We start from the raw sequence: 27,233 nt of genomic DNA, 5'->3' as shown, positions 1-27,233 counted from the left end.
ACCGTGGTTGCACTGCAAAGTTTATAGTGTGTTCTGGTCTGGGGACTGAGGGCTCAGGAGGAGAGAGAAAGCATAGCCAGCCCAGGCGGCTGTTATCTGTTCCTAGTGGTTTCCAGTAGTTTACTTTTTATGACACCTCCCCCTCTGAGGGCCTGCTGGGCCACAGATTGAGCCAGGCAGCAGGACAGGCGCTTTTTCTGAAGGAGGCAAGTGTGTTGTGCTGAGTCTGCGCACAGACTCTGAGGTCCTGGCCCCTCGCAGAAGTCTCCTCACCTGCAGCCCCGGCGCTCAATGCCCAGCAGGTCTGAGGTCCTGTGTGATTGCCTTGCGTGCACCGGTGCTGTGCTAGGCTGCTGATGGTGATGGTTAGCAATGCTATGGGTGGTGCAGTGATGACAGTCACAGTGGATGGCATTAACCAGGGGCTTGCGTGCTGGGCAGCATTCTGAGTGTTTTGTATGTACTCACTCATGCAATGCCCTCAACCCTAAGATGTAGTAGGCGATGCTGTTATCTCCATTTACAAGTGAGGAAGAACCAAGGCACAGAGAGGTTAAGCAACTTGCCTGAAGTTGTGTAGCTACTAGGAGACAGAGGTCTTCACTTACAGATGGAAGTCAGCCACCCATTTGGAGACCTTACGATAATAAAAGACAATTGAGTGTGGTGTGTGCACTAAGAGAAGTGATGATGATGATGGTATTTACTGAGCCATGGCCTTGGTGCCAGGCTAACCTCTGAGCAGTCTACTCTCACTGAATTTCCCACATGCCTATGAAGTAGGTTCTTTTATTCCATTGTATAGGTGAAGATCTCCAGGCCCAAACTGATATAATTTATTGGTTAAAGGTCACATAGAAAGTGGCAGAACCAGGATTCAAACCTGTGATCTTCACTCTGCCCTTCAGAGGTACCGTAGGCTGGGGCTTGGGGAGGCCCCACAGAGAAGGTAGCACCTGAGCCAGATGGAGGGAGCAGTAGGAGCTTCTGAGGCGGGAAGGGGAAGGCATTCCTGGCAGTGGGATTGGCAGGGACAAAGGCAAAGAGGCGGGACTGTGGCCCAGCATGGTCACTGGTTGTCTGGGTGTGGCTGGGACACAATGGTGGCAGCAGCGGGACAAGGCAAGGGCCTTGCTGTCCCTGAAGGCAGTGGAAGTCCTCAGGAGGGACAGGAGCCTGTGGGGATACAATGACGTTAGGGTCCCGGTACCATGAAGACAAAATCAACACTGTGAATTTGACAGTGAAACCGACTCTGTCGTGCCCCACATGGTAATCCAGTAGCACTCACCTTTCTGCCTGGCCTTTCTGTAAAAGACCCGGGCAGATCCCACTGCCTGCTCTTAGTCAAGGTCATCAAACGGCAGTCGGAGTGACTTCCTCAGGTCTCTCGCTCACCCTGCAAGTTGGTGTCGACTTGTGATCTCCACAGAAACCATTGGGGACTGTCCAGAGTGGGATTTCAGATGATGTTCACCCCCCCCAAATTCTCACACAAGCACCCGGGCGTGTCAGAAAGACGACTGACTTGGTGTGACACCTGAGTTTGAGCCTAGCCTTGCCCCAGGCTAGCTGTGACTTCACCCAGACCCTCACCCTCTGCAGACCTTCAGTTTCTCCTCCCATAGTGATTAGTCCACATCGACAGTTCAGTCTTATCTGCTGAAACTCTGAGACTCTAATGGAGGCTTTACCCTCACTCTCTGGGAGAGGAACAGACATGACCAATGCATGGGGTTTCAGGGACCAGGTAATATGCCATTCACCCTCCCAAAGCCCCTCTGAGGCCCAGATGCTGGAGTGGCCACTGTGGACTGGTTTAGGGTGGCAGAAATCCCACGGAGCTGCTGTTTCCAGTGACTGTGTAGAGATGTCAATGTAAAGGGACTGTTTTGGCCAAGAGTCCTTCTCAGTGGTGAGATGAGCAGGACGTGGAGTTTGCACTCTGCCGCCTCCCCTTCCTGTCTGTCCTGTAGTAGCCCAGGCTGGAATCCCTTTCTGTAAGGAGGTGGGGAGAGAAAGACGACACTGGGAGTCCCTCTAGAACACGGGCCTCCCAGGGTGGATTCTCAGCTCATTGGACACTTGGCCTATTTCGTCAACCCTCCTGCCCTATTTTCCATTAGCAGGAGCTGCAGGTCTTTGAGGTACTTGCCTGGCTGGGCTGCCCCCTGATGGAGCCCTGCAAATTATTCTCATTTGCAACTGACTCCTCTGGCCAGTCCCCAGAGCTTTGCTATCAAAGCTTTATGTGAAGGGAGAGAACGCAATCTGATCCTTGTCTGCCTTGGTTTGCAATCCTGCAGAAGTTTCCATTGCCCTTGGGACTAAAACCTGTTCTTAATTCAGCCAACAAAGCCCTGGCTGATGTGGCCTCTGACTCTCCAGCTTGGTCCCCTCCCCGTTGTTCTCATCTCCCACCGCTTTAGTGCTCTCTGTCCCAAACACGTCCTTCCTGCACTTGGCCTGGCTCACACCCAGGTCTCACCCTAATGTCAGGGAGTTTGCATTCAAGGTCGAGATCAAACTGCTGTCGGAGTGACTCCCTCCAGAATCCCTGCGCTAAGACAGCCATTCCCCCCTTCCCTTTATTCTAATTACTTGTTCCTGTGTCTGCCTCTCCCCCTTTAAGTGGTTCATACCCCTCCCCCTGCCTAGCATAGGGTGTTTCTGGAGGATCCCCAGCCCCTAGCACCATGCCTGGCACATAGTAGGGCTTGGCCAACACAGGCCTTATTTTGTGTGATTTGCTTTATTGAACTTCACAGGTGTTATGCTTTTTACAAATTGAAGGCAAGACTCTCCACCACCTGCAGAAAGATTATGACTCTCTTTATTGTGATACTCGCTTTATTGTGGTGACCTGGACCCGAACCTGTTATGCCTCCGAGGTCTGCCGGTAGCTGTCTAACAACAAACAGTGCAGCTAAGGGTCCCGAGGAAGGGCTGCCACTGTGGAGAATGCTCTGTATAACCATTAAGTTTTCTGCTGTGGCTTAATCGGGGTGTACCTGCCTGCCTGCCTTGTCTGCCTGTCCTCCCTGGGACAGATGTGGCCCTGCCTGTCCCCCAGGGCCCTGCACGAAACAAAGGTGACCAGGACCAGCTATGTTTCAGGGAACCGGTGAACGGCTCTGTGACACACCTCCTTACTCAGCCTTGCCTCTTTAAAATCTGCTCCCAGGGCCACTTCTCTGCTTGGCCCACCTTCTCTCTCTTGGAAACCGGCCTGATTAGCCCTTCCTCGGGTCCATCCGGAGAGGGACTTGCTGGCAGAGCTCTGGCCTCATTTTTGCAGAGCAGGAGGATCCTCGCCGAGCACAGCAGCCTGCCGCCAGCTTCGGATCTTTCCAAGGGCTTCTCCCTGCGGTCACAGTTACCCTTGGCTTTCTCACCACCTGCCTCCCATGATTGCCTCTGCTCACCTGTGCTTTTCCCACACCGCACCTCACCGCACCTCACCACACCACACCTGAGCTCGATTTGGGCCACCTGGAGATTTCCAGGCACCTACCCCAGGCTACAAGAGAGCAGGTTCTCCCTTGAGGCTCCGGGGCCTTGTGAAGATCCTCGGGCCTGAGACACGGGAAGGAGCTGCCCCGGTAAGAGGCAGTGGTGGCCGGAGAGAACCCTGAGCGGTTCACAGCTCCCCTGTCGGCTGGCTGCTGCTCAGAGGCAGGCATGTGCGGGGGCAGAGCGTCCTGTCCTGTCTTCGGCTGCCTCAGAGCTTTTAGGAGGGTGAGGGTGGGGGTAATGAAATCAGAGGAAACGCTGTAGGGCCCAATTTGAGGAGAAACAGGATCTCCAGGGATCTGGGTGCTGGGAGCTGATGGCAGCCCTGTGGGTGCCCTGCTGGGCTGGGCTGCCATCCAGACCCTAACCCGAGCAGGACTCTGGGTCCCCTGGCTCCCCTCTCTGCCGGCTGTCCTCTAACTGGCGTGGTCTCTCTCTGCAGCAGAAAAGAACACCTCTGGGATGGCAGGCCGCCCTTCTCCAGGACGGATGGAGTGGATCATCCCGCTGATTGTGGTGTCAGCCTTGACCTTCGTGTGCCTCATCCTCCTCATTGCTGTGCTCGTTTACTGGAGGTGAGTGAGCTGGGCAGGGCCTGGGGGGAGGGGAGGGGGTCTGCTGGAAGCACGCTGCCCTGGGGGGCCTGCGGGGAGCAGAACCCGTAGCCCCTTTATTCTGAAAGGTAAGGCAGCTGCAGTGCTGCTTGTGTCAACACCTGGGAGAGCTGCTTGTATCTGGAAGAAGCTGGTAGGTAGAGCCACTGTTGAGGTCAAGGCACTTACCATGTGCTTCTGGGGGGAAAGTACCCAACGGGCTTATGATTGGGAACCAGGGAGATCCAGGTTCACATCCCAGCCCTGCTACTTGCTGGATACAATCCCAGTTGCACTTTGAGCTTTAGTGTCTAAACCTGCCAAATGAGTTAATAAGTGTCACAGCATTTCTAGTTTCTCTGAGACAGTGCCTCACTATTATATCCACATAAGAACTCTTCAACCTTCATTTTTTCTATAGCTTATTGCTGAAAATCGAGTGATAGGAACACAGTTAGCATATTATATGGCATTTAATATATGTAAGATAAAAGCAGCTGATAGCCATCCTTATATCACCATTGTCCTGTACCAGTTCTCACTGCTTCCCATAGGAAGCCTGCTTGCTGGCAGCTCCTGCTTGGAAGTTCGGTGTTTTCTCAGTTACCCTCCCAGTCAGTTTTATCTGAGTGAGGCAGGCAGCCCACTTGGTTGGCCTGGCTGCTTTCACCTCTCAGACAAATGTAGAAGGGTTCTGCCCTTTATCAAACAGGCATCGTCAGCGAGGAACAGGTCTTATTTCCATCCCTCCCTGCTTTCTGTTCATTCAGTCCATTTTGAGCCCCTGCTATGGGCCAGACACTCTTCTGGGCCCTGGTGATATAAAATTAAGCAAACTAGACAAAAATCCCTGCTCTCATGGAGCTTACATTTTAGTGAGGGAGACAGGCAGTAAACAAAGCTAGTAAGTAAAATATATAATACCCAAGATGGTGTTAAGTGTGTAATGGAGAAAATGAAATCTGAAAAGGGAGGGGCATGCTAGGGCCTAGGGATGAGTGTTCAGAGTGGTTAAGGAAGGCCTAACTGGCAAGCGATATTTGAGCAGAGACCTAGAGGAGAAGGGAAATGTGTTCCACCTGGGACGAGTTGCAAGCAGCGGAAACAGCAGGTGCAAAGGCCCTGAGGCAGGAGCATGCCTGGCATGTTCGAGGAATAGCAGCGGATCAGTGTGGCTGGAGCATGTGAGTATGGGGAGAGTGGTAGGGGAGGGTGTCAGGAAGAAACAAGGTGGAGGGGAGCTGGGTCAAGTATAGCCTTGTGGGCCATTGTAAACACATTGCCTTTTACTCTAAGATAAGTAGGGTTTGGTACACAGAGTGTTGTGATCTGACTTCATGATTACTTGGCTGCTGGGTTGCAAAGAGACTGAGTTGGACCAGGGGCAGAAGTGGAGAGACCAGTTAGGAGACTACTAAACTAGTCCAAGAAGGAAGTGATGGTGCTTAGATGGGGGTAGCAGTGCCGGTGATGGGAATTGACTGAAGATCAACAGAAGCTGCTGACAGATTGATCGTAGGTGCTCTGGTCTGCTTTCAGATAGAACAAGGGAACAGGACCAGGAACAGGAAGGGTCATCTCGGGCTTCCCCAGGCATCTAACAGTAACCGTAACACTGTTAATGCTACAGAGCAGCCAGATTATGAGTTGCATTGTGTTTCTGGGTGAGCCTGGGATCGCTAGACTCACCTCTGTAATCCCTTCTCCAAACAAAGTGGTTTATAGACAAGTATTTGGAGCCCATTGGTAAACGGAGGCTGCTATGTGGGTTTAACTGAGCACGTGGAAGCAGAGAAAAGGTCTGCACGAGCAGCTCTCTGCTCTGCTCAGTGCTGTGTGGTTTTAGTCTCAGACCCCCAGGCAGGAGCCAAGGTGCCACAGCTGCCACAGGCTGGGTGACCCTAGTTTAGCAGCCTCAGTGTTAAAAAGTTCATGTTCCAAGCAGTTCTGGCAAAAACCTCAGGTTTGTTCCTGATGGACACACCTTGGTCCCCTGCCTGCCCCAGAACAGATCTCTGGCGGAGCAGGCGAGCAGACCAGGCTGGCCTGAGCGTGCATGCTGACTGCAGACTGCTCATAGGAAGGGGCTGTGAAATGCACTAAAGAGAGCTTCAGGAGCTTCCATTCAAGACGTCATTTTCTAACGAGAAGAATACAACTCTTTGTACTTTGTTCCGTATAGATATGTATATTCGGAGCTTGATTTCAAGTAGCCAGAGCTTTAAACATCATCCAGTACACTCGGCCTGGAGCCTGCCTGGTCCCTAAGGCGCACGCAAGGCGAGTGGAGAATGTGCCCCAGCGCCGAGCGCTGGCCGAGCATGGGAGCAGCCTCGCGGGGCCAGGGACCTTTCTTCTGTCCGGCCTTTTTCTTTTCATTCATGTGAAAGAAGGAAGCATCGGGAGCTCACAGACAAAACTGGTAAATGCAGAAGAGACGTGTGCTTCCCTTTGGCGGAGCAGGTTTGAAGCGGCGACGACAGGGCGTCTCTTCTCCACTGGAGGCCCCGCGAGAGCGGGTGGCAGGTGGACAGATGTGACGGAAGCAGGGCGCTGAGGCCGATCCAAGCCGCCTGGCCTGGCGCCCGGGGGTTGAAACCAGCTCGCTGTGGTGGCCGTTCCTACAGGCTGGCCCTTTGCGGCTACTACTCTGGTTTCTGAGGGTGTTCGCACAGGGTTGTCGACACTGCAGTTTCATGGTTCGTGAAATAGTAGAAAACGAAACCTGATTTCTCAAGTTGTTTCTCCACTAGCTCCCCTGGTACGATGGTGTTAGTGCTCGTGAGTGTCCTCCGAGCTCTCGTTTAGTACCAGGCCCCGTGCCAAGCATTGGGGTGGCACCATCTCATGTGATTGTTACACAGATCTGTGTGGTAGGGGCTCTTGCTGTCCCCATTTTCAGGTAAGGGAGCAGAAGGTTAAGTGACTTGCCCAGGGTACTGCAGGAGGTGGTGGACCTGGTCTTGACACAGGGCATCCTCGCTCTAGAACACAAAGCTTATTTAATTATCAGGATGTAGGCCTCACACCTACATACTGTGAAGGCTGAGCGTGACTGGTGTTCAGCAAAGTCAGCGGAGTGGGGATCGTGGGCGCGTGGGCCGGTGCCTGACGGTCATGTTCACCTGCTTGCTTTGACCAGCGCAGGGAAGGGAGGGCACTAACATTTGTTGGATGCCAACTGTGAGCTAAGCAGTATGCAGAGTTCTCATCCTGTGTTGGTCCCATTTCTGTTGCAATTAACAAACATCTATTTAAAACTGTCATAACCCCAAGAAGGAAAAAAAGTGTGATTCATGGAATTAAAAAGTTCAGGAGCCTCAGGCACAGATGGACTCAGAAGCTGGCGCCAGGGCAGCAGGACTCTGGCCGTCTCTGTTTTCTGTCTCAGCCTCTGGGACCTGCTTTCTGTGTGGTCTGCTCTGCCAGGCAGGCCCGCTGTTCCCACCTGGTGCCCCCATCCCAGTAGAAAGGGAATTCATCTCCAAATGTTCCAGTTAATGTCAAGGTCACTGCCGTCAGCACCACATGCGCTGAAGCTGGATAAGGGGTGGTTTCCCAAAGGGACCACCAAGGCCCGGAAAGAGGTACTAGGCAGGCAGACATGGTTCTGTCCCCTCTAAAATCGGCTGGCACATTGGATCTGGAGGGAAGGGATTTCCACTAGGAAATGAAAGTCCCACTTGGCTAGCAGGGAAATGCACGCATGAACAGTGGGAAAGAAACGAGGGGCCTGCGAGCCCAGCGCGGCCAGCCTCAGGTCCCTGCTAGGACGCTGGTGTCCTGCGTGGGCTGTGGACTGGAAAAGCGGGGGTCGCTCGCAGTCCCATCCCAACTGCAGGTCAGAGTGCAGGGAGCAGTCTGAACTGTTCTGTTGTATAAAAGCTGTTTCTCCTGCCGCATGGGCGTCGGACCCCCTGCCGATCCTACTGCTCACCTGGTGCTTAGGGGCACCTGCCACCACCGTGCTAGGCCGGTGACTCGGGGTGAGGGTCTTTCCTTCAAGCCCTCAGTCCGGTGGCAGAGACAGCGGAGTCGATACGCTAGGCTGTGGAGCGGGTTTGAAAGGAGAAAGTCCAGGTTGCTGTGACCGCGTACAGGGCCCAGGAAAGCTCCCTGGAGGGTCCTGAGGCCCAGGAGCCAGTGCGGGGGACGTGGAGGCAGGGTCTGGAGAGGGAGAGCCTGGCCTAGTGTGAGCAAGTATATGTGGGGTAGTGTCACAGGAGCAAGTCTGAGGACAGCAGGTGCTGGGTCCTGAAGGCCACAGATGCCACCTGCAGGGATATGGGCTTATCCGTAGGACAGTGAAAAGGCATTGAAGGAGCCAAGGCTGCTGGAGGGCAAGACAAGGAGAACTGTGTGTGTGAAGGAGGCCCACGGACCAGGGTCGGACAGCCTGGGTCCGGAGCCCAGCTCCCCGCTCGCTTACTACCTTGGTCACCTTAGAACACGTGTTAACAGGACGCAGTCATCCCCAGAGGGCAAAATGGGCTCCTGGGAGGTGAAAAACTCTTTCTGTGTATAAAGCACAGATACACACAGATGTCGAGTTTGTGACTGGCACTAAAATTTCACCGGGAGGTGGCAGTTAGGGGGGAAAAAATGTCTATGAGAGCCCCTTGAAGAGGTGCCAATGGAAAACCCAGTTGGGAAACAGCGCCTTAGACAAGGCGCCTCCGTCACCTGCAGCTCTCACCCGCAGAATGGAGTTAAGTGCACCTTTGGGTTCACGTGCGGTTATGCCTGAGCTTTGGGAAATGCTCACCCCAGTGCTTGGCCTGCATTGGTAGGTGTGGTATTATCCCTGACTGCAGAGAAAATTATAAATGTAATTCTCGTGTGGCTAGAAAGTCTTTAATAAAGGAAAATCCGAGGCGTGGCTCTAAATGAATGTGTCCCTTAAATGTAGTCAGGTCGTAAGCTGTACCCAATCTCCACTGCTTAAAACGCTGGCTTGGAAGTAACTTTTGAAATTTTTTTCTAGAGTTCATTCTTTTGAATGATCTAAGCTGTGCAAAGTATTATCCTATAAATAGTTAAAAGTTATTTGTTTGGAGCTAAATATAATATAAATGTAGGTGAACCAACTGAGCAGAAGCACTTTGGGCCAAAAAAGGAAAGTTAGTGACATTGTTTTGGGTGATGCTCCCAGTGGGCCTGAAGAGAGATCCAGAGGAGCACATCCCTCAGTCATTAGGCTGAAGACGTGACCTGCCCCCGCCCTCACCTCCCTCCCGAGACAACTTTGAAGCCCAGTGGGCAGCTTCATGGACTTGGGGCTGACTATAAGCTTCATTAGCTGCTGCGGCAGACACACCCCAGTGCCCCAGTGGCCTCACAACTCGGAGTTTATTCGTCACCCACGGGAAGTCTGATGGGGTCGGGCAGCCGTCCTCCACGTGTGGCTTTCTGGAGCACGTGTCTTCCGAGTTGCTGCAGCAGGAGGCACCCAGCTGTTACTTTCATGGCACAGAAGTGGAATCCTTCAGTTCCACTCGCTCCCCATGGGCCAGAGCCGGTCACACAGCCCTAAGGACACAGGGTAAGACGGAAGCACACGGGAATTCTGCAGCCACTGCCAGAGTCTCCTGAAATATCCAGACCCACTGGTGTCATTTGGTCGAGTATGTTCCTGAGAGGGACACCTTTGGAAGATGGTCCATTTTTAGTCTCGTTTTTTTCACATTTGGCCAGAACAGGTAGAGACCTCGGATTTTTTTGTCAACTGAAAGATATACAGAGGCCCATGAGGGACGACTTGAGCAGTGTTTTTACAGGCAGCAGCATGGGTTCGTGGGAGAAGTTTATTTTAAAATATTGCTAGCCGAGGTGTTGCGGGGAGGATGCTGTAGCTCTCTCTCGATGCTCCTCGCAGGGGTGTCTGAAAGAGACATAGGAACCGAGCCCACAACAGTGCAGAAGTTGCTAGGAAGAAATGCATGCAGAGTGTTGGGGGTTGTGGGGCAGCTAGTGAAGATAAAATTAATGAAAATCAGCTAACAGTGAGAGCTTGCCTGCTTTTGTAGATCACACCTTGTGTCTGCCTTTCACCGATCGCATTCCTTGTCAGCCCTGCGGTGGTTCAGAGCTATAGTAGTTACACTGAAATGAGGGAGAAGAAACCAATTTCATAGTTGTGGCAGTGTGTCCTTTTGGCCATGCGACTCAAGATGGTAAAAAAACACACCTTTGAATGACTGCCCTGGGAAGTACATTCCCAGAGCCTGGCTCCCCTGCCATACGCAGGACGAGCTGCTTTGCGCACTAATGTGCTGGTGTTCCTGAGATGACTGGACTAGCACAGTGACAGCCGTGCGCAAGGGGACGTTTTGGGGAAGGCTTCCTTTTGATTCGCACGGTTTGCGGTAGATGCTGGGAGAAGTGCTGTGGGCAGGGTGTCCAGTCCGCGTGGTAGGACACGCAGCTTGTTTACTTACTGACTTGTTCCGGAGGACAGCTCGGCGACTGTGAGCGAGACAGGAGCGTCCGCTTAAAACTGTGAGTACTGCGAAGACATTTTTAACTTGGGTGGGTTTTTATTTGTAGTCTTGAGGAAAGCTTTGAACGTAGTCCTCTCTGATCAGCAGAGTCTCACCCCTGAGATTTTATATGTCTGGAGGCCTACTAGCCAAGACTCTGTTATTGAGTATCTGTCTTACCAGACATGTGCTGAGCACACTGCATTCCCACCTGATCAGCATTCAGATCCTAGGAGTTATAACCTCCATTTGGCAGATCCGAAAACGGGGGCTTGGTGACATGCCCAAGCCGGAGGGTTCGTGTTTGGTGGATCCTGGATTTGAAGCCAGCCAATTTGCCCGCGTAGCCCACTGTCTTAACCCTGGCATTGTTTTGCCCGGATGAGGAGCGGCATGCCCGGGAGCATTTACTTCCTCCCACAGCCAGCTTCTGTAGCACTTGTGTGTCCAAGGATCCTGTGGTTTGGAATTGCCAACGTTTATGGGAAAAAACTTCAGAGGACCAGCTATATGTTCGGGTGTTTTAGAAGCTGAATAGATTTCGATGTCAAGTAATATGATCTGTTTGTTCTATCTTAGTCCCAGCTGTTCAGTGCTGGTTCCCTTGAGGACAAATTGGGTGTCTTACTGACCATAATGCTAGCTTAGAAAAGAACTTTCTGGAAAGATAGAGCAGTTGTGCCCCTCAGACTCAGATGGAGCTGAACTAACTGCACAGACTCGGGCGCAGAAAAGTAGAAACTCTAAGTGGGAACTGTAACGTCTGACGCAGGTTTGTTAAAGTTTGGTCCTAGAGGAAGCTCTGACTGAGAAATGCATGTCCCCACTCAGCACATGACCGCACCATCAGCAAATTCTGTAGTAAATTAGTCGATACCAGCTTAGCTTCAGAGGCAGATAGAAAAAGGAGCCTCTTTTACTCCCCTCTTTTGCCGTGTGTTGGTGTCTCCTCATTAAGAATGCTGTTCACGCAGACGAGTGAGTTTTGTTACAGTGCCATTTTTTTCTCTCCTGGATGTTCAGTGGGAGACAGTAAAATACGAAGGGGTGCAGACTGCATATGGGGGGGCTTGTGTTAGCATAATGAAGGCTCCAGCGAGCAGAGGGGGGCATGTGAAAGTCGCGTGTGGGCATGTGCTAGCGCCCCTCTCGCTCGCTCGCTCTCAAATGACTGACCACAGTGCCCCAATGACTGACCACAGTGTCCCGGTGGCGCTCGGCTCCCGCCTGTGCTCCCACGGCAGCAGCGGTGACACTCGGAGCTGCTGCGGCCGGGCTCACTCTCCACCCATCTGCTCCAGCAGCTGACACTCCAGCTTACTCGGTGGGGACCGGGTTTGGTTCAGACACGTGTTCCCCTCCCCCCAGCAAAGCCACAGAGGAGACAGGTGCAGGAGGAATGACTTCTCCATGCAGGTGACTGTGAACAGCCGGCAAAGCGGAAACATCACTAATCACAACGGCCCACAAGGGTAAAATTAATCCAAAGCCCTCGTCACGTTACTCAGACAGCCGGGTGTGAGAGCCAAGGCAGCGGGACTGCACCGCCTTCTTCCCAGCAGGGAAATGACGTGCCCAGGGTCACACACCTGGCCTGTTTTGGGGGCACTCGCACCCAGGGTTCGGTTCGGTTCGGTTTGGTTTGGTTTGGTTGACTAAGACCCTCCACGCTGACCCGGTTACTCCTCCCTTTGCTCAGTCATTCGGAGATGTTTCTTAGCCGTCCCGTTTGTGCAGCCAGTGGGGCCTCGGTGAGGAGACCGGCTTCCTGTCTACAAGGAGCTGGCAGCTCACGGGGGAGACGAGCAGGTAAACCGCGGTTATCCCAAATGGAGATCAAAAACTGGTGGCCTCCAGCCTGTTTTATTTGATTGACATTGTTTTTAAAAATCTGGATTATTTTAAAAATCGGAGGATTTTACATAAAACCCCAGCTGTGTGGGTTCTGGTGGTAAATTGGGAGAGCTGGCAACTCTGTTCTCGCATCCCGTCCCTGTGGCACCGGAGGGCTGGCCGCAGTGCACCGAGGTGGCCCTTTTCCAGGGCAGCCCCTGTCGACAGTGGGCCATCTCTGCCCTCCCCGCCGTCCCTGCCTGCCTCCCTCTGTGGGCAGTTAAATTCCAGTCACAGTGGGGGGGGTGGCAATCAGACTGCTCTGGGAGGGCGTCTGCCCACCTCCAGGTGGGGAGGGGGAGACGGAGCCAGGAAAGGCTTGGAGGAGAGAGTGCGCGGCTGTGATTTTCACAGAACAGAGGGCAACATGCTCGGGGCAGAGGGACCTGTGTCCGAGCTGACCCAGAGTCGCGGTGGGCTCAGGAGTGTCGGGGAGAGAACGCCCGCACACTGCCCTTCATGCAGAGTGAAGTCCGCTTTGACAGGTGGAGTCGGATTCTTCCCAGGGGCTTCTGCCGGTGCCGAGGAGCTGGGTCAGGCCCAGCCGCTCCTGCGAGGGGGGAATAAGAAACGGAAGGTAGGTTCATGTGCAGCTTTTCTCAGGTCTAGAACAGTCGGAGCTTTCAGTCATAGTTTTTGGTGGTTTTGTGTGATCACCTTTATCTTTGCCTCAAACAGACTATTCACAGAACCACAGGTATTCCGGCATCATTTTTTCTTTTAAAACCGGTGAGGGACCTGACACTCCTCTCTTTCTGGGAGCCCTCTTTCTGTGGCTGCATTTCAATAATTTTGTAATCATTGGGGATGATTTTTACAGTTCAGCTCTTCCAAACCTGACAGAGAGCCAGTGGGGAGAGCTAAGGTGGATCTCCTGATGTCAAAACGTGGCTTGTCTCAGGGTTTGACTTCAGATGATTGCCCGTCTTTCTCTGCGACGCCGAAAGGCAGGGGGGTGGGGAGCCTTGGTTTCCCGAGCTGTGCCTGGAGGTGGGCACCTTTTCTCCTTTCCCCTGCAGCCATGTGCTGGGAGGTCTGGGCAAGTGGCTGCTGATGCCACCGATCCCAGACAACTTTTTGCTCAATAACTGTTTCCCAAATGGCTACTCTGGGGCCTTTCAAAATGCAAGAGAACTGTCAGTTGTTATAGTAACCGGCCCCCTGCTGCCGTGTTGGCCCTGAGATACCAGTCACAGCTCTTGGAACAGGCTAACGTGTAGTCATTAGACAAGAGCAGGGACAGAGTCACTGTTAAAGGTTGCCACTTAAACATATTCCACGACATTTAAAAGACGGACTGGTTCTGGGAAGGAAGAAGTGAATGGACACGTTTTCAAACCTAGCTCACTTCTCAGGAAACGCAGACTCCGCATATGCTCGTTCAGTGCCCATAACCAACACCTTCCTTTGGATTTCTTAGAATGAGATGCCCTCTCTCCCAGGACTCCTTCTGTCTGTGGTGGGTTTGCTCTGGTAGCCCCTCGATTATTCGAGGTATTAGTTATTGGTTTGCTGGCATTTGCTTCTCTGCAAAGTGTTGTCAGTCTACGGGTGGGAGTTTTAAGCGCCTGTGATTGTGTGTGAGGGAAAACTGCGGAGATGCCGGCTCCGCTCCAAAATTCCCGCAACAGTGAATCTGGCAGGATTCGGAGTAGGGCTAAGGGTTGAGAAGAAGTCTAAATATTTTAGGAAGCTGCAAATTTCAAGTTTTTATGAAAATTTGCAAAAACACTCCAACACACTCGTGATTCCTTCCGATCAATGTTTGTAGCCGCACTGAGCGTGTTCGCGTGTGTGGGGGACAGTTGTAGTTCCCCAATGTGCTCAACAGAGGGAGACAAGAAGTCCTGGTACAGCGCTCCCCTGGCCCGCTCCCCTGGCCCGCTCCCGCTCGGCAGTCAGGCTCCAGGTTAGGATTTCTCCCCACGCGGTTCCTGTGCCAAGTGCTTTTACCCAGTGTGGGGACTAATAATTAGCAAAATAAAGGAAGGCCTGGGCTAAGGAAGGAGAAACACTTAACCGCTGAGAATTAGAGGATGCTCATTCCTAAAGTAAGGAGCCCCCAAGTCCTTCAGGGAGCCCCGGTGTTCTTGGGGATCGCACCCCCGAACACGGAGCTCTGTGCGGGATTCATCAGAGCTGCCCCAAAAGAGACCCTCCACGTAGCCCTGTTTGTCTTTGGGGTTCTGTGGGCGGAGTTTGGGAATCACAGGTCATGTCAGTGTGAAATCCTAGAGCCCAGGTGCTTAGGGGTTCAAATAAAATTAAACCCTTGTTCTTGTGACAAAAGGGGGCATCCCTCGAATGCTGGAGCCAAGTCTCAGCTGCGGCAGTTAAGTTTTAAGGGGAGACTAAATATCAGACTCGGTGACTCGTGCTAACGCAACAGCAGCTGCCCGCCGCCCTTCTCTCGCCGTCTCTCCCAGCCTCCCACAGTCCATGTCGAGAGGCGGGAAAGTGCCCAGCAGTGGGAGGAAAGCGTGGCCACAGGACTGACGTCAGAGGCGGAGAAATGCGTGGCAGAAGGTTCGGAAGGTGCCACTGGACGCCTGCTCAGTTCTGTGCATTCCGGTGGTATTTCCAGCCGTCCTGTTGGCCAGGACAGCGTGTCAGAGGTGGAAAGACAGGTGGACGCGTGAGAAGGGTCTTTGTTGGGTCTGCGACCCTGTAACCTGCTAACACTGCATGATACAGGTTTCCACATGTGTACAGACGGCTCTTTAAGAGCAGTTCCCGTTTTGTGTTTCTTACCTCAGCATAAAACGCTTTCGTAAAAGCAGCACGTCTGTGTGCCAGCTTTCTTTGGAGAACGTACCAGAGGCGGCCGGCGAGGGGGGCCTGCGAGGCGGGAGGCGTTTGCTGGAACTGATGGCCAACTGAAAGCGCTGTCTTCTACACCTGTTGTCTTTTTTGTTTTGTTTGTTTTGTTCATTTAGAGGGTGTAACAAAGTAAAGGCGAAGGGCTTTCCCAGACGTTTCCGTGAAGTGCCTTCTTCTGGGGAGAGAGGAGAGCAGGGGAGCAGGTGAGGGGCAGTCAGGCTTCGGGGGCGGGGCGTCTCTGCTGGGGCTGGCTGGCGGGGTTTTTGCTTTGTTGCCATGGGGATTACAGTCCTCTAGACCGCACATGCTCAGACTCACCTGTCTCTAACCCACCCAGCCCCAGAGTCAGACTTGCAAATGCCAGTGCAGCTTGGGGGTAGCGGGTACCAGTGGAAGTTTGTGCTGTGCGTGCTTGCTTTGCTTTATTTTGCCATTTTGGGGGCATTTTTTGTTTCTAAAGTACATAATGGGGGTGTTCTTTGTTTGTTTGTATGTCTGTTGCATCCATTTTCTTTTCAAAATTTCAGATGTTTGCATGTTTGGAAGTTAAAAAAAAAACATTATGCATGCATTTAGCTGTACAAGCAAAAAATACCCTTTAGAAACCTAAGTTTATAGGGACATTAGGAAAGGAGTAGGAAGGTAAGAGTGAAGCGAGCAAATGGGGATATCGTGTGTTTTCCCATAAAAATAAAATAAAGGCGCATGTTTTGGGTAGCTTGACTGCTTGGAAAAATGACTGTCCTGGAAAATTTATACTAAACCTTTAGAAGTCGTGATTGTGCAGTCCTAGTGGCCACGCCGGAGCCTCTGGATGAGATTTCTGTAGGGCTTATCTAGGCAAACTTCACTTACTATTAATATGGTAATTAATATTTTAATGTTTAATTGCCAGTTAAGGTAATTTACTAATTGATATTGTGAGTAATCCCTTATTACTTACTTTCAATGATCCAATTGGTAGGATTTATATTAAAATTTTTACATGGAATGATCTGTCTCCATGTAAAATCTGTAGGTGAATCAGATAATTGGTGACATTTTGACTGTCCATGCACTAAATCATGTCTGCCTGTGAGATCGTACCAAACTTATGGAAGGTTAATGAGAAACTCTCTGATCTATCTTCTTTTAAGCTGCACGGTGCAATTTTGGCCTTGCAGGGAAAGGCAGGAGCCACCGACGCTGGTAATGCCATTCTTCTTTCTATGACCTCTTTGTACTTATTGAAGTCTTCAATTTCTCATCCGTTTTCAAAGCTCCGAGGGTGAATGCTGAAATAGAAACCCTCTGTATAGCTTTAGACTCAAAGATCTTATCTTAGGAGAGAACCTTGGACATCACTTCAATGCCTAACTTTCATGCCTAGTCTGTTACAAATATGAGTTTTTTACTGTAACTCAAAAAAGCCTCATGCACAGCACAAGGACAGTCACACACCCAATTTCTAAGTACTCTCTGGAAATGATACCTTAGCCATGGGCTGTGTTAACTAATTTATGTGCTTGGCCCAAAAGCAGGAGTGGGCTTGTTATAGACATATTCTCTGTCCTGAGGGGGGCTGTATTTTGTTACAGGGCACTCAGTCCCCCTGGCATCTTTCCTACCTCTGAGAGCCAGAGGCTTGGGGGAAGCACATTCAGTTTCATGTGGGTCTAGAACTCAAGAACCATCTCGGGAAGCTACAAGTGTTTATGGGACCCACCTAATTGTGAATCACGTAATTTACTTTTTTAATGTAGTGGCTAAGACAGACAGACAGACAGACTGGGAGACATGGGATCTAGCTGCAGTTCTTCTGGCTCTGTGACCTGGAGCAACTTACTGAAGCCCTCTGGGCCTCAGTTTCCTCATCTAGAAAATGGGTCTAATAATAGTTCCTTCTCATGGGTTGTTGTGAAGATTAAGTGAGGTCGTATATGTAAAATGCTGGGTGTGGGATAGATGACCCCACTGAGAGGTGAGGAAGCGTAGGCTTTGAGAAGTTCCTCAGCTGGGCCACCAGCAGGCGGTCTGTGTCCTGCGTGGTTCCCCTTCTCCACGTGCTCCAGGGTGAGACGATCCATCCTCAGAGTTTCCGATCTTCCTCATGCTGGCTGCTCTGCTGTACTCTCTTCCTCCGGAGCCACAGCCCTTACCCTCCTGAGGATTCTGTGTGCTGACAACCACCAGGCACTTGCCCCTCGCCTCCCCCCACTGTACCCCAGGAGCTTCGCCCTCCACTGCTCTGCGAAAAGCCTTCAGGAGGACAGGCAGCCCCCGCCCCCCTGCCGGGCGCTGAGGGGGGCTGGAGTGCGGGAGGCACGGTGCAGGGGGAGGCATTCTCTCTTCCCACCCTCCCTTCCTCTCCAGGTCTGCATCTCCCTCCAAAATGTGACAGAGAACCAAGAGAAGAGCCTCAAAAGCCACTTGACTGGCAGCCCTCCAGGCATTTGCAGTGGCTGTTGCAAAGTCCACGCAGTTACCCAAGGGCAGGACCCCTCTGCCCCTTTTGTCAACCTCACCTGCCTAACCCTCTCCCGCCGCAGGAGGGTGGGGCTGCAAGGAGTGAGCGCTGATGATCTGCCCAGAGTGCAGAAGAAAAACAATAAAAGTCACACCCAAGTATTTAATTTTCCAAAAAGTTAGCTTTTGAATAGGTAGTACTTGACACAGTTCAAAAATGAAAAAGTTTTAAATTATATTTATATCCCCAGATCTCCACCGCATCACCCACCCAGCCTCCCTGCTCCCTGCCTCCTCTCACATAGGTGACTTCTGCTGCGAGCTGTCTGTTCTTCCAGACGTTGTGTGTGTGTGTGTGTGTGTGCGCGCACATGCGTGCAAATACAGGGCAGGGCCAAAGCACGTTTACAGTTGCGAGTATGAGAAACAGTATATTCTTATATTATTATTAGTTATTGTATTACTTAACATACGAACAGCTGTAAACCTGCTTTCACCCACGCTGTACAAATCCGTCTCCCCTGATCTCCTTTACACGGTACAATACCGCACACACTGCCGCAAACTTTCACGTAACGCGGTTTTTCTCTGTGCACCTGTAGTCGCGCGTTCATTTCTGCAGGAGCGTGGTGGTCCTCTGTACAGACGTGTTGTGATTTACTTAACCAGTCCCCCGTGGTGGTCATTTTGGTTGTGGGAGCCTTTTGTTATTGCAAACAATACCCTGGTGAATACCCTTATGTGTCATTTTCAAGTAGATAGGTCTCTCTGTGGGGTAAATTCAAGAAATTGGTGGTATCACAAGCTACGTGCACTTTACTTGGGGTGGATGGTGCCACGTTGCCCTCCCGGGTAGGTCACCAGGGTGGCCCTGTCAGCGACGCAGGAGCCTGTCTTTCCCTGTAGCTTCCCCAGCACAGCGCGTTGCCAACTTTGGTGTTTTGCTAACCTCACAGGTGGGAAGTAAAAGGTGCCTTGGTGTAGTTGTCATGTGTTCGCTCTTGATGATGAGGGAGGGAGAGCAGCTCTCATGCTCAGGTCGTTAGCGTTTCTTTGGCTGTAAATTGCTTGTCTTTTGTCCATTCCTCTGCGTTGTTGGTCTGTCATGGAGAGAGACCCATTGTCAGCAGTATGGACTGCAAAAGTTTTTTCGCAGTCTGTGGTTTCCCTTTTAACTATGTTTACATTGCTGCTTTTATAGAGTCAGGTTTATCCGTAGTTTCTTTTCTGGATTCTTTGTCATTAGAAAGTCTTTATTCTGAGGTTACTTTTTCCTTTTAGATACTTTTATGGTTTCAAATTTTAATATTAATTATTTAATCATTTGGAATATAACCTGGTTAATAGTGTGACGTCTGCATCAAGTTTTTTCCCCCAGATGGTCCCAAGTATTTAAAAAGTACTACAATCTGGGGCTGCTCGGAGGAGGCACGTAATCCCTCCTTAAAATAGCACTACGCAAAAGTCTGACTGACTTATTTCAGTCAGTATGTTAATGAAATAAGTAGTTGCCAAACGGCTTTTTACCAGACCATTTTAAGATATAGAGGCTGAATCTTGCGTGCAGTACATAAAATGTGAATTTCCATTTCCTACCAACTGCCTAAAATTAGGAGTTTGTACCATCATGTCCCCATTTACCTCCCCAATAAGTGGGGGGTTAGAGTTGGAGAAGCCTTCTAGCCTCTGTCAGAAATTCAGAGCCCTCCAGGGTCCTGACCGAGTGTGAGCCGCCCCCCAGAGCCCAGCCTACAAGCCGCCTTTTCTGGGTCACAGCTGGGAGCACTGGGAGCAGCTGTCCGGAGCTCACTGCTTAAAGCAGCCGTCTCATCAGAACGTCCCTGCTCAGGCGCTTGTCTGGCCAAAATGTGGTTCATGAAATGACTTTGCTCTTTTACCTCCTGGGAAGTATGACCAGTACTTCAGTCATTCCTGAAATGCCCGCAGGGATTTCCTGAGCAAGAAAGTATATTGCCTGAGGCCGCTTATGTGTACATAATGTGTTTTCTCCCACTTTCCTAAGATGCTAATTGCAGGCAGTCTGTATCCTGCAGTAAAGTTCTCACCGGCGGTCAGGTTGCCTCACTGCCCGGCGTAAGGAGAGTGGAATGGGACATGCCTCTACCCGTGAGCCCCAGCACCCCAGCGTTGTCCCCTCGTCTGGCCTCTGCGCCCTCTCGTGCCACATCCATCTCCAGCCTGATTTTGCTCACTCTCCCTTCCCCCTTTATCTCCTCACGTCTGACGAGCCCATGTGTCCAAGGTCTGACGACCAGATGTCCCAGGACTTCAGCACAGCCCTCATGTGAAATATGCCACTTGACTGTCCCCAAATGCACGTTCATATTTGTCAGGTCACATGTCCCTTTTATGGTTTGGGTCATATGCAGATGAGAAGAGCAGTTCTGAATTCTTCTTTGTAGATGACTCCTTCCTGAAAAAGATAGAGATACTGCAAGTACACACTGAGTTCTGTGGACCGTCATTTAACTGACAGTAAAGGAAACTTAACAGCGAGTGAGTGGCTGCACTTAAAAAACCTCAACTCAGAACTCACATTGGGCTCCTGTCCAAGCAGGACCCCGAGTCATTTCAAGCAGTTTCTCCTCTTTGACAAGCCCAGCAAGCCCGGGCTGGGTGGCTCAGTTGGTTAGAGTGTTGTCCACGCACCACAAGGTGCGGGTTCAGTTCCAGGTCAGGGCACCTGCCCAGGTTGCAGAGTTGATCCCCGGGCAGGGCATGAGTGGGAGGCAACTCGCCGATGGTTCTCTGTCTCCCCCCTCCCTCCCTCTCCCGCTCCTTCTCCTTTCCTCTCTCTAAAATCAATAAAAATAAAAATAAAAAAGCCCAACAATGCCCACAGCCTTTTCCTTCTATTGTCTTTATCACTTCAGTTTCTCAAAACATTTTGCCCTAATAAACAAGCCACATCTTCCTAACTCAGTCGTCTTCCCTGGAGACGTGGGAGCGTTTTCAGCATCTTTGTAAGCGGCTCTCATTCATACATGGCTTACTACAACAGATCCGTTTACAAAAGTAAGTATTAATGTGGTTTCTGCACTCGACGGCATGAGAATAAATGGGAGTATTAGCGGGCGTGCCATGGTACATCTAAATGAGGGCAGTCTATGAATCAGTTAAGATTGCTTAATTAATATTCAACAGCAGCCCACTGCCCTGTCCTCGTCTGCAATTAGCATTTTGAGCTGCACAACACTGACAAACTCCTTGTCACCCTGATGTGATTATAAATCATTGAGCTTAATTTGAAGACAGTGACTTGGTTTCTAATCCTTATATCATCAACACTTGGTTATTTCGTCATCAGGGGCTTTCATCAGAGTCTGAACATTGTGTTGTGACCCTGCTCTGGCCCCTGCCCAGCATAGTGATGTCGAGGGCAGTGTCGCCATCGTAAGCCAAGGACCTGGGTGAGGACTGTGTGACATCTCAGGCTCGTCCTAGGGCTGTCCACTTTGACCCACATGCCTGCAGACCTCAGACACCCCTCCTGTGTGCAGGACTGGACGCCCCCTTTGGAGGAGCCTGTTGGATGCACAGCGGTGCTGAGTGGAATTCCAGACATTCCCAATACTCAGTCTTTCTGGGCTCAAGACCAGCACTTTGATTTTGAAAAGTATCAGCCACCTAAATTATTCCCAGATTCTTGTTGGAGGGGCAGAAAGAGATAGAAGGAAGAATATTGTTAGGACGAACCAGAGTTATCTGAGCAGTTACCTGGAAAACAGGAGCAGCAGAAAGGAGTCTTTGCATAGAAGTTTGGTCACCAGAGGCTTCTGCCTGCAGGGTGTGGCAGATTCCTGAGGGAAGTGAGGAGGGGGTGCAGAGTCGAGAGGTTTCCTGCTTGTCTTTGTTGTTTGCTGTGTTTGAATAGGAAGCCTCTGTAGCCTGAATATTTACTAATACTTAGAAAGCACTGTCAGCAGCTGCGGGGTGTGTGTGTGTGTGTCAGTCATTAGTCAGCAGGGCCTGTCACGTGCTGGGTCCCAGTGCGGAGCTGTTGATGGCTTCACTGATTTGGGTCGCTATTTACTGCATCCCGACTAAAGGACGTACTCTGACATGTGCTGTGCTTTCTCAAGTGCAGAATTTTTTATTTTGGAAAAGTCTCTCTCCAAAATACCTCCCTATTGAAAGAATGAAAATTACTTTTAGAAATTTCAGTCAAAGACCAAGTAGTCACGGCTGCAAGCATAAAGTGTACATGGTCTGTAGAAGCCAGACTGGTCCACAGAGGCCACGTTCCTCCCTCAAGGCCTCAGGCGCCCCGGGGCCTGGACCGTCGGTCATGGGTGTGGAGCTGCAGGCCACCGTCCACGCTGATTGATCAGCTGCCCGAGAGGATATGGCACATGACCCTCCTGCCCCCGGTCAGGCCTGTCGTGGAATCTGAAAGCACGGAGCCCAGGTGGTTTTGGAAGGAAGAGCGAATGGAGCCGGCACGGAGAGCTCGTCTCCGTCTCGCTCAGGGCGTGTGTGAGGCGCGGAGCTGCGCTGTGTCGGCCCCTCGGCGAGCAGCAGGGGCCCCGCTTGCACCCGGGGCCGGGCTGTATGAGCAGCGCGCACCTTTCAGCAGCGGGCTCGCGTTCAGTGTGGGAGGTGCCTGCTCTGTGAGAGTCACATGAGAAGTGCTACCAACTCGGGACAACACTCACGTGCCCCGTTTCATTTCACTCCGGCCCATATCACCGCTGGGTCTGAACGGGGGGATTCTCATGCGAACAGGGGGTCTCTCTCGCTCGCATGTGGGAGCGAACGTCGGATGTGACTCGATTTTAGCCCTTCCTCCTTGGGCTGGGTCTAGAAAGCCATCCAACTCGCTAGTTTTCAAATTCGTTCAAGTGGCAGGACACCTGCAATTCAGAACATCATGAACTACCTAATATTGAAGTAAATATTGACAAATCCAATTCCTTTATAGGAACTAAAATTTCTTTTGCTGGAAGAAAAGTAGAGCAGTCTGCAAAAGTATTTTAAAAGGTAGCTTTAGGAGGAAAAGCTTTCATTTGAGAAATGTAAGGTTTTTGGGGGGACCTAAGACTTTTCTTACATATGGGTGGTGGGACACTTGGCTCCAGTTGAGAGAATTCCATCCTGTTTCTAATAACCAAGGTCCTAACGGAAATGGAGGAGCAGAAGACCAGAGTATGTGCAGTACCATTTTTCTTTGTTTTTGAGGTGATTATGTTAACATCCTTGAATTCTTTTTTTAAAATAAGTTTTTGTTGATTTTTAGAGAGAGGAAGGGAGAGGGAGAGAAACACTGATGAGAGAGAAACATCCATCAGCTGCCTCCTGCACGCCCCCTACTGGGGATCAAGCCTGCAGCCCGGGCATGTGCCCTGAGTAGGAATCGAACCGGTGACCTCTCGGTGCACGGAATCCGCTCAGCCAAGCCACACCGGCCAGGGCAACATCCTTGAATTCTTAACCACAGATTCCTGTTCCATATGGGCCCTATAAATTGTATGGACACTTTTACGGTGCCTGCCTGCCATTCAAGACTGTCTTATTTCTTTAATGGCTTTCTTGGTGAGAACTGGAGACTCTCAGGAACCATTTTCCCTTTATGACAGTTGTCCTTAACCAGACACAGTGCACGCCAGAATCTGAGGAAATTTTCTAGAATACACAGGCCTGTTCCCTACCCTGGACCTCTAGAATCACCAGGAGTGGGGCTCATAGAGCATGGGTATTTTTTTAATTTTCAAAATTTTTAAATTATAGTTGACATTTAACATTATTCTGTATTAGCTTCAGGTGCACAGCAAAGTGGTTAGAAAACCATGGACTGTCCAGAGGGGTCCCCCCACTACTTCAGGTACCCACCTGCCCCACACTAGTTATCACAGTATTATTGGCTGCATTCCCTGGGCTTCCCACATCTCTGTGACTCTTCCGTAACCACCAGTTTATACCGCTTGATCCCTTCACCTTTTTATTTTTAAAGTTCCCCAAACCAGAGAGTTATGCACTGCTGGTCGATAGCCACTGCTTGACTGAAACTGTGTGTGTGTTTGAGAGAGACAGACAGACAGACTTAAGCACCGTGAGGGCAGGAACCTTGCCTGTCTTATCCGTCTGCTCCCAGCACCTCATCGTCAGTGATCAAGAAATAGTAAATAGGGAATAGTGTGGGACAGTGTATCCCAAAGTGTTAATACTGATGATCACTATGAGGAGGATTTGGGATCATTTCAGTGGATTTTTTCTTTGTGTTCATTTATATTTCTTAGTTTTGTGCATTGATCATGTATGATGTAGATAATTCTTTCTAAATTACTTGAATGCTTACCCAGACTTAAGGAAGTGGTTTCAAGGCTTCTGGGCAGTTACAGAGAATTATCTGCACACCGTGCTGTGCAGTGGGCGCCGAGTGAACGTTTCCCAAGTCCGTTGACACTTTTATTCTAAGGGAAGACGGTCCCCCTGAGGTTGTGCAGTTAGCTGCCCCGCCCCCCGGCCTGTGTCCCCGGAGGCAGGCGTGTGCCGGGCACGGGGGTGCAGCTGTGGAGAGCGGGCTCCGCTCTGACCTTCATCCCCAGTGCTGTGCTCCTCTCGGGCAACCACAGTCATTCCGCTCCGGGGAAAAGCCATTACAAACAGCACATGGGGCGCAGGACTGTGATTGCCTTTGATACACGGCCTTTTTCCAAAGAGAGTGTGGAGTCTGTTTCCACGTGTAACCGAGAGCCGGGGGAACTCCTGCTTATCCTCTTCTGCAGAAAGATGTACAGTCCACGATGTCCTTCCCAAGTCACATGACATCCACAGTTCCTTGGCCAGTAATGATTCCTTTTACTAACAGCTTTATATTTTAGAAATTTAATAGGCATAGTCATTTTTGGCACTAAAGGCTTCTATTTTGAAGACTTTTTTTTTCCAGTTAGTTGAAGTATGGCCTGGTAAATTGATGCTGTTCCTTTCAGTGGCGTAGAACATTTCTTTGGGTTAATAAGTACTTTTGAATGGCCCAGTGTCTCCACAAGAGCAGGCTTTCCTTAGCTCTGATGCTGGGGCATTCAAGTTCGTTCATTTGTGAAGTCCATAAGCAGTGTTTTAACTCTAATGTTACATTCTGGAAGTTGGGGGCGGGGAGCTCAAGAATACAAAACTTTATGACTAGTTTAGAAACAAGATATTCCCTCAATCATCAAAACCATGGTGTGTTTTTCATGCGGATTTCTATGCTTTCACATTCAGCAGATCACCACCGGAAACTTAGTGTTTTGTGTATTTATATCCTGGACCTTAAGTTAGCCTGACCAATTTTCCAAATTCAGGTAAAGGCAGCTAAATAAGTGATGAAAACTTGATTTATTATTTATATTAACAATTCCAGGCAATTCATAGAAAAATGTTATCGTTCAGTGCTCTGTAAGAGCAGTCCTCTGAGACCTGTGCCAAGAGTGGGGTGTATGTCCAGGACCCCATGTGGGGGGTGAATGTCCAGAACCCCATGTGGGGGAGGTGAACGTCCAGGACCCTTTGTGTGGGGGAGTGAGCCTCCAGCACCCCATGTGTGTGGGGGTGAATATCCAGGACCCCGTGGGGCGGTGAACGTCCAGGACCCCGTGGGGCATGGACCTGCAGCCCAGGTTGTTCCAGAGCAGGGCCCGCTGTACCATCTGTCAGAGCTCCTTCCCTCTCAGCAGAGGCCCCACTCAGGAACCACTTCACACTGAGACGTGACTCTTCCTGAAGGCATGTGGTTGTGACAGCTAAGGTGGAGTAACCTGTGTCGCTCAGAGACTCCCCCCTCCCACCTCTGCTTTACAGTCGTTTGATTTTTCCAGCCCCCCAGCTCCCTTCTGTGGCTTCATAGAAACATGGTGGCCCAGCAGAATCGTCCCAGGACACTTTTTACTAGATGGGCAGAGACAGCCCGGAGGAAAGTCGACTCACTCCGGTGGCTGGAGTACAGGAAAGCCACGCTGTGGTGTTGATAAAGGGGGCTCGGTGTGAGACGCCAGGGCGGGCGTCCCAGGGACACAGCACCAGAAGGAAGCCGCCTGCTCGGGTGAAAGACCCAGCAGTAGGGCCCGCTATTGTGAAGCCCTCGCCAGATGCACGGGGACCCTTCTCTGGTCACAATGGCCATTCACGCTGAGCAGCCTCATTAAATATTCAGCCTGTGCTTCCGGCAGCTCATTAGGGCCGCGATGAGCAGTGACGTGGGTGCTGGAGAGCCCGGGCCGGCCAGCATCAGGCAGAGGCTGAGCGAGCGGCTGGCGGCTTCTCTGTGCTCTGCCTGTCCTGTGATGACCAGTGTCTGCTCCCTGCTCTGCCTCAAGTACAGGTAAAAACAGAACAGCACCGAGCCCAGCAGGTGACGCTCGAGGGCTTGGCCTTCATCCCGTTCCGTCTGGCTCGGGCCTCTGGTTTTGAGTGCTCGCCCCCTTAAGCCCTCTGGCCCCCTTGGGGAGCTGTCTGCGGCTTTGGGGGGCTTTGCAAAGCACCAGCAATGTGCTGCTGGATGACTGCGTTTGGGAGGGTGTGAAGTGTGGGTCTGAGCGTGGTGCTGGGGGTTGCAAATAGCAGGTTACTCCTCTGGAACATGTCAGATTTAGAAATGCTGTGGGGTGAACCCTGGCAGTTTGTGGAGGAAGTTGACTCGGTTTGAGCCAAGTTTTCAGGTACCTGAGTGGTTTGTTACTAATGGTTCCCCACTTGACTATCAGGATAGGTGGGGATGATAAATACTCATCAGCTGTCTGGGGCTCTTCCAATGGGCTCAGTGTTGTCCTGCTTTGGAGCTTGTTACTTTGTTGCTCGGTGCCGGGTGCTGTGTGGTGTTTAAAGCCGGGAAGATCTGCCAGGGGAGAACCGGAAAATTATGAGCTCGGACAAAGTGCGTTTCTTTGGTCTCACTGTTGGCATGTGTTTCTCTTTCCTACACAGAAAATGTTTCCAGACAGCTCACTTCTATGTGGAAGACAGCAGTTCGCCTCGGGTGGTCCCCAATGAAAGTATCCCTATTATTCCTATTCCGGGTAAGTGAGGCGCGGCTCCCGTTTCCAGCGGGCTGATTGTTTCCCTCTTTTGTCCTCAGCTCTGTGTGACAGCCATGACGAGTTATCATTTGTGTGGCCTTGTAAGGCTTGCCCAGTTTCGGGGATCTTAACTCGGGGCGAGCTCAGGAAAGCTGCGCTCCTCGAGCGCCGGCAGCTGACCCCTCAGGAGGAACAGACGCCAGGACGCAGCGCCCTGTGGGTGCCGCGCGGGGGGCGGGTGCCGCGGGAAAGCGGAGGAGCCTGCGCATTTGCCGTCCGCCTGCACCGCATCTCATTTTGATAGGTGGTTGTGCTTAGATTTTTTTTAAAAGTCATAATTGGTGATACATTTTTAAAGTGGAGTTTTCTCCTGTGATTCCTCACTCTGAACGCCATTTATGCGAGAGTTGAAAGCGTTGGTTCTTACGATGTTTGCATGGGGGTCTGGGACGTGTTCTTGGTCGGGAACGTACTCC

At 51.2% G+C, this 27,233-nt stretch overlaps 1 protein-coding gene across 4 annotated transcripts in view; it reads left to right on the top strand.

Moving 5' to 3' along the window:
• PTPRG (protein tyrosine phosphatase receptor type G) overlaps nucleotides 1–27,233 on the top strand; it is a 640,558-nt gene that overhangs the window by 563,153 nt on the left and 50,172 nt on the right. Inside the window, exons 13-15 of one of the 4 annotated variants that reach the window (XM_081160464.1) lie at nucleotides 3,959–4,088; nucleotides 15,415–15,501; nucleotides 26,666–26,757. In XM_081160464.1, coding sequence (XP_081016590.1) covers nucleotides 3,959–4,088; nucleotides 15,415–15,501; nucleotides 26,666–26,757 — 309 coding nt within the window. Of the gene's footprint in view, nucleotides 1–3,955; nucleotides 4,089–15,414; nucleotides 15,502–26,665; nucleotides 26,758–27,233 lie in introns of all 4 variants that reach the window. The other 3 variants (XM_081160463.1, XM_081160462.1, XM_081160461.1) reach the window with 3 other exon arrangements.

This window comes from Miniopterus schreibersii, assembly GCF_964146895.1.
Source record: "Miniopterus schreibersii genome assembly, chromosome: 15".
In the NCBI taxonomy this organism is placed as follows: domain Eukaryota; kingdom Metazoa; phylum Chordata; class Mammalia; order Chiroptera; family Miniopteridae; genus Miniopterus; species Miniopterus schreibersii.
The sequence above is the reverse complement of the archived record's forward strand: the minus strand, read 5'-3'. Positions and strand labels throughout refer to the sequence as shown.